The sequence below is a fragment of the Miscanthus floridulus genome, chromosome 6, assembly GCF_019320115.1.
Source record: "Miscanthus floridulus cultivar M001 chromosome 6, ASM1932011v1, whole genome shotgun sequence".
Taxonomy (NCBI): domain Eukaryota; kingdom Viridiplantae; phylum Streptophyta; class Magnoliopsida; order Poales; family Poaceae; genus Miscanthus; species Miscanthus floridulus.
Genome location: NC_089585.1, coordinates 101,044,025 through 101,056,009, shown reverse-complemented (window position 1 = coordinate 101,056,009; position 11,985 = coordinate 101,044,025). Strand labels below are relative to the sequence as shown.

The window sequence follows — 11,985 nt, the reverse complement described above, 5'->3', positions numbered from 1 at the left end:
TGGCCAAAAGCAGCAAAATCGTCACAAAAAAGTGATTCATGCTGCACCCAATTAAAGGAAACTGAATTCAGTAGCACACATGAAATATGTTTTCCGAAGGAAAACGGACAGAGAAGTTTGAATCATCTAGATCCAGTTCCACGTATCCGCATCAGCAGGGTCTGACCAATTGGCAATGATATACAGGATTGCCATCAACTTGTGAATTGTATTGTGTTCTGCAAGGGCCTTGTGGAGCATTAAATTTAACTAAATCTCGCGTACCTTCTTGCAAAACTGATCCACTTGCAAACTCAGAATTTGATCCACAAGAGCAGCACGGAAACACCTATGCCTCAGACCTTTTATTTGCTGTTTATTTGATTCCAGTGTCAATTTCTCTCCAATTACTCAGCCGAGGATCGCATCAAGAAGCCCTAAAGAAATGCTAAACCTTGCAAACATGTGAACTGGTTCCGTGTAACTAATTACCAATTTACAATGGGAAGCTATTCCCATGTTCCAAAGTTCTACCAAAACTTCTAGGAATCAGGGATCAGGAATGTCTGAAGAGGGAAGAAACCTCATCAGAAAGCTTGAGAGAGACCAAACACAAATAACGCCAAGAATTTGAAGAACAGTCAGCAATGCTCCTAATGAGTTCATGATAGCCAGAGTTTGATTTGTTGTCTCTGTTCCTCTGACAGAAAATGTGAGTGCCGTCACCAGCTGAGCTGCCCTGTTCAATTGGTGAAGCCTGTATACCTGGAAGGATGGGGGAATCACAAGATGAGAACTAAATGAAGCATTTAGTTGGACTGGAGAGCATCATGTAACATTAAAGTGCTTATCCATTCATATAAAACATAAATATGCAATTGCTTGATTGGTCGAAAATTGAAGTGAACAAGAGCAGAGTCGGGAAAGCAGCAGTAGTTCTCAAGAACCAAGAAATAATGACTGCGAGCAACCTGGCCCTAGCTTTCTGGTGTACATTATTGAACCATCCTTGGAAAAATTGGATGCACCTATTCCTTAGATGGATATGCCAATCTCAAGTTCTCTTTTGTGTCATTAAATCCTCTATCAGGATATAAACTTTTACATCAACAAAACAATATAATGGCTGATCATCAAATTGCTTCCCATAAGCACCATTTTTTAACCTTTGTGGTCCTAGCATATCCAAAGGACAAACAAGAGAACATCATTTGGCTCTACTCCCTCCGTCCCTAAATAAGTGTCCCTATGGTATTCGTGCCGGTCAAACTTTCTTAAATTTGACTAGGTTTGTAGAAAATATTAACAACATTTGTATCTCCAAATAAGTTTATTATGAAAATAGATTCAACGATCTATCTAACGATACTAATTATGTACTACAAATATTAATATTTTCTTGTATATATTTGGTCAAAGTTGAAAGAGTTTGACTTCTCGGGAAGCGAGAACGACACTTATTTAGGGACAGAGGGAGTACTTTATACAAATAAAAATACCAGAAACTTATTTACTAGACTACTTCACTGGATTATTTTCTTCCACATTTCCAAGACTTGGTTGTTGCCATAGATTCTTCAAAATGCTTCTACCAGAGTCCAGAATTACTTGATACACTGATAGCCAATCCCAAGTCCCAGATCCCAAATATCAGGTATGATTGATCAGATCACAAACTAAAGAGATGGAATAAAAGTATAAAACTATAAAAGGTTTCCAAACATTTGAACTTGAGTATAACTGGAAAGCACAATTAGGCCTTATTTGGGAGGGCTCCTCCTGAGGAGCCGGGGCCGTTTTGAAGGAGCCACAATTTGTGGCTCCTCCAAAATGGCTCCGGCTCTTCCTTTTCCAACAAAAAACGGCTACAAACAGCTCCTACTAAACCGTTACCCTAGACCTTAATAACGCTAATAGTTCATGATGCAATCATACCAATACGAATTTAAGAAAAAAATTACCTTGAAGATAATAGGAATCACCGGCCAAGAAGGTGATTTCCGATGCCGTGCATACTGTTCAAATGCAAACTGTACAACGAGTCCAACCAAATAAGGGGCAAGAGTCGCTGATGCTGCTGGTCCAGTCCAGGGCCATACCATGCCCATTGTTAAAAGAGGTATTATCAAGCTCAGAACCATTGTTGTTACTGAGGAAATACGGAAGAATCTGGATTTTGACCAAATGTAACTCTTCGGTGCCACTTGCTGCAAAGGTCTCCAGACTTTATCAATCAAGAAGACAAAAATTGCAACTCCCCCATAAAACAAAGCCTCGGTAAAGAATAGTATAAGAAAATCTGCAAATAAGAAAAACAAAATCCATCAAGTATTGCATTTTCTTGACAGTGGATTGGGATATTGCTGATTTTTAGAAAAGAAATGAATTGTAAAAAATGAATTATGTGAAAGATTGATAGGATAGGTCATTGTGGCAACATACTGTAACACTGGAGGGTAATATCGAAGTTTACTACTGGAAGTCTGCAATTTGTGAAAAAATGATTGAGAAGCTATAATCATTATGAAACATCCCTAATCTACAAAGGAAACACCACAGTCATGAATTAGGTGAAAGATGACAGGATACGTCATTGAGGCAACATTCTGTAACAGGGGGGAGGGAGGTAATTATCTAAGTTTAGTGCTGGAAGCCTGCAATTTATGGGTAAAAAACTGCAAATCTATAATCATTACGAAACATCCATAATCTAGAAAGGAAACACCAGTCCTGAAACTATGAAAGAAAGCATACCAGTCAACAAGGAATCTTCAAACACGGCTGAGAGTACTTTGCGCAAGTAAAGAGATGGAAGAACCAAGAAAGACACGAGGATAGTAGGGCCAATAAACCAAACTAATCGAGATGCTTCCTTGCCAGGATGTGGCACGCTCTCCACAGTTGTCTTTTGGAAGCTGCTTCCATGAAAAGAGATGAATCCTGGTTTACCAGCACCTCTGCCAGAGAAGTAGAAGTTTTCAGATGCAGGGGTAACTTTAGTACCACTTTCTGTCTCTTGCAAAACCGGCATGTCTGAGGTAAGTGAAACGACTGGCTCCTGCTTGTCGGTAGCAGCGAAGCATATAGTTCTCTTAATATGAAGTCGTCCATCATGGTCGCTGATGCTGCTTAAGACTTGACCTGCTAGCCGTGTAGTAAAAGATCAGCACAGAGTGCTACTCTAGTTCAACAAAGTTCTTCTGGAAAAGCAGATGGAGAATGCAAAGTACTTACCTTTTATAGTACCTAAATGCTGCATCGCACTTCCACTGACTCTCTGAACTGGAAATGGCCTCGCAAACTGAGATATACAAGCCATGGCAGTGCACTAGTCAATATAACAAAATCAAACCCTTTTAAGCATCTCTACGCGCTAATATCGTGCAGAACTACACTGAGTATATGGAGTATAGATAGGCACTTGTGACTGGGGGCATGTAAAGGAAATTCGGAGCCTAGGCCAGCCAGGTTAAATCCTTGAGGCGAATTTGGGTGCCTATTCTTCTATGATTAAAAAGACACCTACTGCCGAGCTTCTTAAAGCAAATTCTGAATGTTATCCCTCTCTGAACTTTCATGACAAGCCCAGGCACATGGCCACCGCACCAAGAGAGATTCGAGTCTTCCATCCGGCTAGATCATGTGTATAGGGAGGAGGGATTGGGAAAATCAAGCAAACAAAACCCTAACAAATTCCCAGACAAACAAAATATTATACTACTACTAAACAAGCAACATTTAAAGGAAATTTTCTAGGGGTATAAGGAGGGGAGGGGAGGAATTACCTTGAAACAGGAGTGAGAGAAGGAGCCGAAGCGACAGCGAGGAGGGGCGGAGGAAGAGGGCGCCGGCGGAGAGGCGGCCCTCGGGCGGAGCCGGAGGGCGGGGCTTGCCACGGCGGCCATCGGCTTCCGTCTCCCGCTGTGTTATCTGCAGTAGTGGCGACTGGGGCGCAGCAGGTTGGGCGGACGGTGGGACGGGCACCGGCGCACCGCAGTCGCAGAGACGGCTGGGGGCCTGGTCCGTTTGGTGTGATGGCCTGATGGGGAGCGGCGGAACTCGGGTCGCCTAGGCCTAGCCTGCCGCACCGAACACAAGTGCAGCAGCCTCGGTCTGCGGGCCCGCGCTGTCATGGTGTATTTGAACCGGAGGCCGTGACTGGGCTGAGAAAGAGCCTTGGTGGGCTGTGAGCTGAATAGGCCCGTTACAGTAGGATTTCCTGTTTGTCGGTTGTGGCTATTAGTTAAATGATGAACTAAAAATTATCACACTATAAAAGAGCGAATCTTTCGTTATCTCTCAGTATTAGCCGTTGGATCCGTCCTTCGTCATCCGGGCCTTCCATCCAACAGGTAAGATGTAAGATTTTAGATGTAAGATGTAAGTGTCCGAATCATCTTCCGTGGTTGAGTCTCCAACCTGTCTACGTTCCTTTTCCTATCTTGTGCACCTTCATAATACGATCCGTCCGTGTCCTAGCCGTTGTGTCCGTGTCCGAATCATCTTCCGTGGTTGAGTCTCCAACCTGTCTACGTTCCTTTTCCTATCTTGTGCACCTTCATAATACGATCCGTCCGTGTCCTAGCCGTTGTGTCCGAGTCATCTTCCGTGGTTGAGACTCCAACCTGTCTACGTTTATGTTTTTTTTCTCTTTCCTTTTCCTATCTTGTGCACCTTCGTAACCCATTTTCTAAACATCGTCCGTGGTCAAGTCTCCAACATGTCTTATGTTTTTTCTCTTTCCTTTTCCTATCTTGTGCACCTTCATAATACGATCCTGACTAATACGACCCTGTTACACTATATTTTTTCTATTTGGCTAGGCTTCTTACAATACATCTTGTGCACGTTTACTTCCTAGATGCATTGCCGCGAACCTGTCTACCACCTGAAGGCAATTCCGTGCTTGCCTGGAGGCATTGCCGTGGTCGAACGGCCAAGGGCGGCGCAGACTCTGAGCATCGCAGATTTGGAGGAGCAGCTGCGCATATGAGAGGCATCAACTCTTTCCCTTCTTGCAATCACACTCCAAATTTGTGCAAAGCACCACCTGGTCCATGGATTTGTTAAAGGTTAGTCAAAACATGTAAAGTCTGATTTCACAAGTATTTTTGGTGGTGCAGAAACAATCAGCTTCTATGGATGTAAATCTAGGAACCATTGATCACAAGAAAGAGGAACAACGTGCACGGAATCGTGAGTACCAGCGACGATATCCAGAGAGAAAAAGAGCCAAAGCATATAGTGAAAATACGAGAGAACAAGATTGCAATATTCCGGCTAAAAAAATGCAAACTTGATATGCAAGTTGGAGAGCAAAAATTTCGTCAAAACATGTAAAGTCTGATTTCACAAGTATTTTTGGTGGTGCAGAAACAATCAGCTTCTATGGATGTAAATCTAGGAACCATTGATCACAAGAAAGAGGAACAACGTGCACGGAATCGTGAGTACCAGCGACGATATCGAGAGAGAAAAAGAGCCAAAGCGTATAGTGAAAAATACGAGAGAACAAGATTGCAATATTTCGGCTAAAAAATGCAAACTTGATATGCAAGTTGGAGAGCAAAAATTTCCTAATTTTTCAGAACCTGCAGCTTCCGTCCAGATGAATCGTGATGAGAACAATTTCCTTAACATAGATGACAAGGTTAGTCAGGACCCCTGACCCCTCTTTCTATCACTAAATACAAAATCACTTTTGTAATTGACATTTGTCTTAATTATGTAGCTCATGTCCATAGATGCAAATCAAAAGGAGTGCGGACAGATATTGAACAGCGTTACTACTTTGGGGACCATTGACAAGAAGAAAGATGAACTACGCGCAAGAAATCGTGAGTACCAGCGACAATATCGAGAAAGAAGAAAAAACAAAGTATGTATTGGTGATCAAAATCTTGCCCCTGGCAACAATCCAGTTACCAAAGAGAAAAAACACGACAATCAAGTGTCGCGGATCAGAAGGCGTACCTTGGTAGGGTTGGGTGTGGAACAATCTTGTCAAAACTCTATCCCGGTGGAGCATTGTGTAAATACTTGTGTTCCATTCAAGAAAACTGATAAAGAGCCATATAACTCGGGTATTTTTGAACCTGAGAATCCAATACATGGGATAGAGGGTAAGTTTAAAATTTTATCAAATTAAATTTGATAAATGGAAAAATTACATATTTTAAATTTACTAATTTTATCTCTATTTTTTTTTTTTGAGCAGAAAATGATTTAGATTGTCTCGATCCAACTGAAGGTGATCATGACATATACGAGGACGATGATGCAAGGGTTTTCAATGACAAAGGTGAGTGCTTACATTCAGTTAATTTTATTAGTGTGCTAACAATAGTAAGTGTCCTAACAAGAGTGGAATTTAATACATCCTTCATGATCGTACACAGATTTTCAATATGAGTGCTATATGGAATCTGAATCAGTGGCAAAGAAACCCGATCGTTATGACTTTGTATATAACAATCTTCCTAAAGATCATTTTGTGTTAAGAAAGGTGCCCAATTGTGCATTCTGTCATGCTAAAAGGTTCCCTGGTGAAGGTCCTACATTCTGTTGCAGAAAGGGACTTGTCAATATATTTATACCAGAAGTGCCTGATGAACTTCAACAATTGTTCACCAATCAAACGGATGCTGATGCAAAGTATTTTAGAAATCACATAAGGTACTTCAATTCACACTTCTCATTCACCAGTTTTGGTGTCTCAGTTGATCGCCGACTGGCCACTGCTAGAGGAACTGGTATATATACATTCAAAGCTCATGGTCAAATATATCACAAGCTAGATCCACTCATACCTGGTGGTCAAGGTCCACGACATATGCAGCTATATTTTTATGACACAGACAATTCTATATCTCATAGGATTAAGAGGTCTCCACATCTTGATGCTCAGTTGATCATAAAAATACTGAACATCCTAGAGAACAATCCTTATGTGCAAACGTTCAGGAGTCTAGGCACCCTGCCTAACCTGCAAGCCTACACAATTGCTCTCAATACAAAGATATCTGTTGATCAAAGGAGATTCAATGCGCCTACAATGGGACAAGTGGCTGCGATATGGATGGATGGAAATGATCCCCAACACAGATTTGAGAGGAGCATAATAATATATGGCCACGAGAACCATCCCCATTATATCAGGGCTTATCATGGCTGCTATGATCCTTTGGCCTATCCTTTATTTTATCCAAACGGTGAAACTGGTTGGGAGGATAAAATGATACTGTACCAAGATCAGCCTGTTTCAAAGCCGAGGAGAAAATATACAAAACGTAAAAAACAAGGTTTGTCTTTTATAGCGTGATATATATTTTTTATTCCTCTATATGTAAATGCAAAATGTTTTATTTATACAACAATATTTTTTTAGTGGACGATGATAACGATGCTGATGATGGAAACAATGAGGATATTGAAATTCGAGGTTTGACTTTTTAAAAAAAAACAAAGTTTTTTATATAAATAAATAAGTCCCTTAATGGAACACTGGTTACCAAACTAAATAAAAGTAAACATGCTTCTATCAACAGATAAAGAATCTCGACGTTACGTGAGCGCCAGAGAATACTTATGTTTTAGGCTACAAATTCGTGAAGGGGAATTTAACATCTTTTGGGGTGGCCGTCTTTTCCAACAATGGGCCGTGGACATGTACGTGAAAGTTGAGTCAATGCGTTTAGACTGGTACTCCAAACCGGAGCATCAAGATCTAATCCGTGCTGATCTTTACCAGGTGAGGTCAATTAAAAGTTACATTTCACATTCTTATCAAATTGTGATCTATTGACATTTCTTTAACCCTAGGGTCTAATCGACACACTTGCTGCTAGAGAGGCCCGTGCTTCAGAAGCAGGAAAAAGAATTGTCTTATCCAAAGATTTCCATGGAAGTGATAGAGATGTTCATGCGAGATTTATGGATGCAATGACTTTAGTTACCAGATTTGGAAAGCCTGATCTTTTTATAACAATGACATGCAACCCTTATTGGAATGAAATAATGGAAGAGTTATTGCCTGGACAGACCGCTCAAGATCGTCCTGATGTGGTGACAAGAGTTTACAGAGCCAGATTACTAAACTTGCATGACGATTTGATTAAAAAGGGAGTCCTTGGAAAGGTTGCAGCATATGCTCATGTGACGGAGTTTCAGAAGAGAGGCCTACCACATGAACACTTCCTTTTGATTATGGAACCAAATACTAAGTTGAGGAGTCCAGATGACTATGATAAGTTTATATCAGCGGAGCTACCTGACCCAGTTAAATATCCAGTGTTACATAAGTTGGTTTGCAAGCATATGATGCATGGTCCTTGTGGTACGTTGAACCGAAACTGTCCGTGCATGGTAGATGGAGAATGTCGCTTTCGGTATCCTCGTCAGTTTTGTGATACCACCCAGCAAGGAAAAGACTCATATCCGATTTATAGGAGAAGGGATAATGGTCAAAGTGTAAAAGTAAGGGGTGAAAAATTTTTAGATAACAGATGGGTTGTTCCATATAACCCAATGCTCTTGATGAAGTATAACTGCCATATTAATGTTGAAGTTTGCTGCAGTATTCAATCTATTAAGTACTTGTATAAGTACATATATAAAGGTCATGATTGTGTATCTGTTAGTGTTGATCCTTCAGATACTCATGCACAAAAAATTGATGAGATTAAGCAATACAGAAATGCAAGATGCATAACTGCTATAGAGGCGATGTACAGGCTGTATGGATTTCCTTTGTATTCTATGTCACCACCTGTACTACAGATGCAAGTGCACCTACCAGGTATGCATATGGTGTCATTCAAATCTAGAGATGATCTAAATGATGTTGTCAAGAGAGAAAGGTCAAAGAGGTCAATGCTTACAGAGTATTTCGTAACAAACATGGACAATCCTAGAGCTCGAAAATATTTATACAGGGAGTTCCCAGAATACTTCATTTGGAACAAGTCTCATAAACGCTGGGAGCCTAGAAAAAAACGCATACAGATTGATAGACTTGTGTATGCGCACCCTACTGAAGGTGAAAGATACTACCTACGGGTGCTCTTAAACCATGTGAAGGGTGCAACCTCATTTGAGGATCCTAGAACTTGGCATGGTGCTACATATCCTACGTTTAGACAGGCTTGTGAGGTCATGGGCTTTGTGGAAACCGATGAAACACTAGATGCATGCTTATCTGAATCTGCAGTATTCCAAATGCCTTGTGCTCTTAGGAGGTTATTTGCAACTATTATGGTTTTTTGTGAGTGCGCCAATGTTCGTAGTCTCTGGGACAAGCATTTTGAATCAATGGCTGAGGACTACCGTCGATCCCATGGGAAGTCTAGCTTGGTTGAGAAAAAGGTTCTTAGAGACATATCGAATCATCTTGCTTCAAGGGGCAGAGATATTAGAAACTATGGCCTTCCAGAACTGGAGGAATTAGGTGAAGTATTTGACTTTGATTAATGGTATTATTTATATATACTTTATTCTGTGGCTCCTTCATGCTCATATTACTTACTCTTTTTTTTCTTTAAATTTGATAGATGATTTATCAAGAGACTATTATAGAGAGTTTACTGAGGAGATGAAGGTTGGTTTTGACAAAGATCATTTAAAACTTATTGATACACTAAATGTACAGCAACGGGCTGCTTTCGATGAGATACTAGATCATGTGCTCAACAAACGAAGCTGTGTATTCTTTGTTGATGGTCCTAGAGGCACCGGAAAGACATATCTTTATAAGGCTTTGTTGGCTAAGGTTCGATCATTGAATCTTATTGCCATTGCTACTGCGACGTCTGGTATAGCAGCGTCTATTATGCCCGGTGGCCGCACTGCTCACTCGCGATTCAAGGTTCCTATCAAGCTAGATGCTAATTCCATGTGTAACTTTACAAAACAAAGTGGGACTGCTATGTTGCTTAGAGAGGCATCTTTGATAATATGGGATGAAGTTGCTATGACAAAGAGGCAAGCAATAGAAACACTTGATAGAACATTTCAGGATATAATGGGTTGCGATCAACCTTTTGGGGGTAAGGTCATGTTGTTTGGAGGTGACTTTAGGCAGGTTCTTCCTGTTGTGCCACGAGGTACACGAGCCCAAATCACAGATGCTACTTTGCTCAAATCATATTTATGGGAAAATGTTCGAAGGATTCGGCTTACTCAAAATATGCGAGCTCAAAATGACAAATGGTTCTCAGAATACCTATTAAGAATTGGAAATGGCACGGAAGAAACATATGATGATGGATATGTTCAGCTGCCTGATGACATTCTGATTGGATGCAACGATGAAGATTTCACAGAGAATTCCGTAAAAAATAAAAAGATAAGTTTAGAAGATGCTTCCATTAACATTCTTATCGATCGAGTGTTTCCAAATCTACAAGCGAATTGCAAATCTACAGAATATATGCGCGAGCGTGCGATTCTTTCTACGAGGAATGAGTACGTCGATGCAGTAAATGCATTAATGATTGATAGATTTCCTGGAGAAGAAAAGGTGTACTACAGTTTTGACTCGGTCGATGATGATTCAAGAAATAATTATCCTATTGATTTCCTTAACACCATTACTCCAAATGGGTTGCCTCCACATGAGCTCAAGGTTAAAAAGAATTGCCCTGTTATCTTGCTGCGCAACCTAGATCCTCACAATGGGCTTTGCAATGGGACACGGCTGATAATCAGAGGATTTCAAAACAACTCAATCGACGCTGAAATTGTTAATGGGCAGTTTGAAGGAACTAGAGTGTTCATACCAAGGATTCCTATGTCACCTTCTGAGGACCTTTCATTGCCATTCAAATTTAAGAGGAAGCAATTTCCAATCAGATTGAGTTTCGCGATGACAATAAATAAAGCCCAAGGTCAAACCATACCTAATGTAGGTATTTACCTACCTGAGCCAGTATTCTCTCATGGCCAACTCTATGTAGCATTATCAAGGGGTGTTTCACGAAAAAGTACATGGGTGTTGACAAAAACAAACAAAGCTATTGATCCAACAGGAAAGAGGACAAAAAATATTGTATATAGAGATATTCTGGAGTTATGACAGATATATATACCCGAGCGATGACAACAATAAAATCCATCTCTATGATTTATAAGATGTACATGATGTGAATGTATTTAATCTATCGCACGATATGAATACTCTATATGTTTAGCTAACAAGTTATCCCCAAAACAGATATCGATAAAAAATTTCTAGAGTGCAATAATTACGATGGAAATTTTAGAAAAGGAATTTCCCACACCTGTCAGGATAGGGATGGCGCGTGCCCTATAGGATCGCAGGCCAAGAAATGGCCGTCGGCGTAGGGCCATGCGCATCCGCAGGCATGAGGACGCCACGACCACGCTTCCACTCGGCTCTCCTTGAGACGCCTCTGCCTTGCCGACACCCGCCGCTCGACCCTGTTCTGTACAACCTTTTTGAAAAGGAATGTTCCAAATACAGAATCCATCAGATTGTTGCAACAAGTGTCCAGCCAGTTTCTGGGGTCGCCCAGTATCTTTAACATTTTTTTAACACACAGCAAAACAATCAATGTTTGCTTATATATGCCCTTAATGCCTTAAAAAATTTCAGGATTTTTTGTAATTAGATTATAAGATTTCACAGAACTGTAAACAATAACTGATGCATATGAGTATAAATCATAAGCACTAAATTTTAGAAGTGCATCCTCCAGCTGTAACTATGCAATCGGAGAAGGGACTATCATCAGATTGGCTCGATTGCAAGTTATGAGATGACGAATTGGCAGGCAAATTACCTGGAGGAGGGACGCACAGCTCTCAGCATGTTCGACCTTGTCGAAGTGGCGGCTCAACCAGGTCCAGTCCCAGGCGGAGGGCCATGAGGCGAGGAGGCGGTGGTGCAGAAGCAGCAGCCGGCGTCGCGAGGAGGCGGCGATACAGAAGCAGCAGCTGGCGGCACGGCGGGCGGCAGTGGCCGACGGCGGGCGCGCTGCGGGCGGCGGT

At 41.2% G+C, this 11,985-nt stretch overlaps 2 protein-coding genes across 2 annotated transcripts; one reads left to right on the top strand and one right to left on the bottom strand.

The window, feature by feature from the left end:
- LOC136458805 (uncharacterized) lies at positions 1–4,027 on the bottom strand. The gene is made up of 5 exons (XM_066458729.1): positions 3,765–4,027; positions 3,214–3,280; positions 2,734–3,120; positions 1,941–2,278; positions 1–744 (listed from the first exon to the last, which is right to left on the bottom strand). The coding sequence occupies exons 1-5, from the start codon at positions 3,882–3,884 to the stop codon at positions 529–531; spliced, it is 1,128 nt and encodes a 375-aa protein (XP_066314826.1). The 5' UTR covers positions 3,885–4,027; the 3' UTR covers positions 1–528.
- Positions 4,028–5,036: 1,009 nt separating this feature from the next.
- On the top strand, positions 5,037–11,050 carry LOC136460915 (uncharacterized). Its single transcript, XM_066460441.1, has 12 exons — positions 5,037–5,051; positions 5,353–5,425; positions 5,568–5,629; positions 5,711–6,101; positions 6,197–6,280; positions 6,378–6,654; positions 6,856–7,280; positions 7,367–7,420; positions 7,527–7,729; positions 7,801–8,314; positions 8,633–9,424; positions 9,528–11,050. The coding sequence occupies exons 1-12, from the start codon at positions 5,037–5,039 to the stop codon at positions 11,048–11,050; spliced, it is 4,413 nt and encodes a 1,470-aa protein (XP_066316538.1).
- The last annotated feature ends 935 nt before the right edge of the window (positions 11,051–11,985 follow it).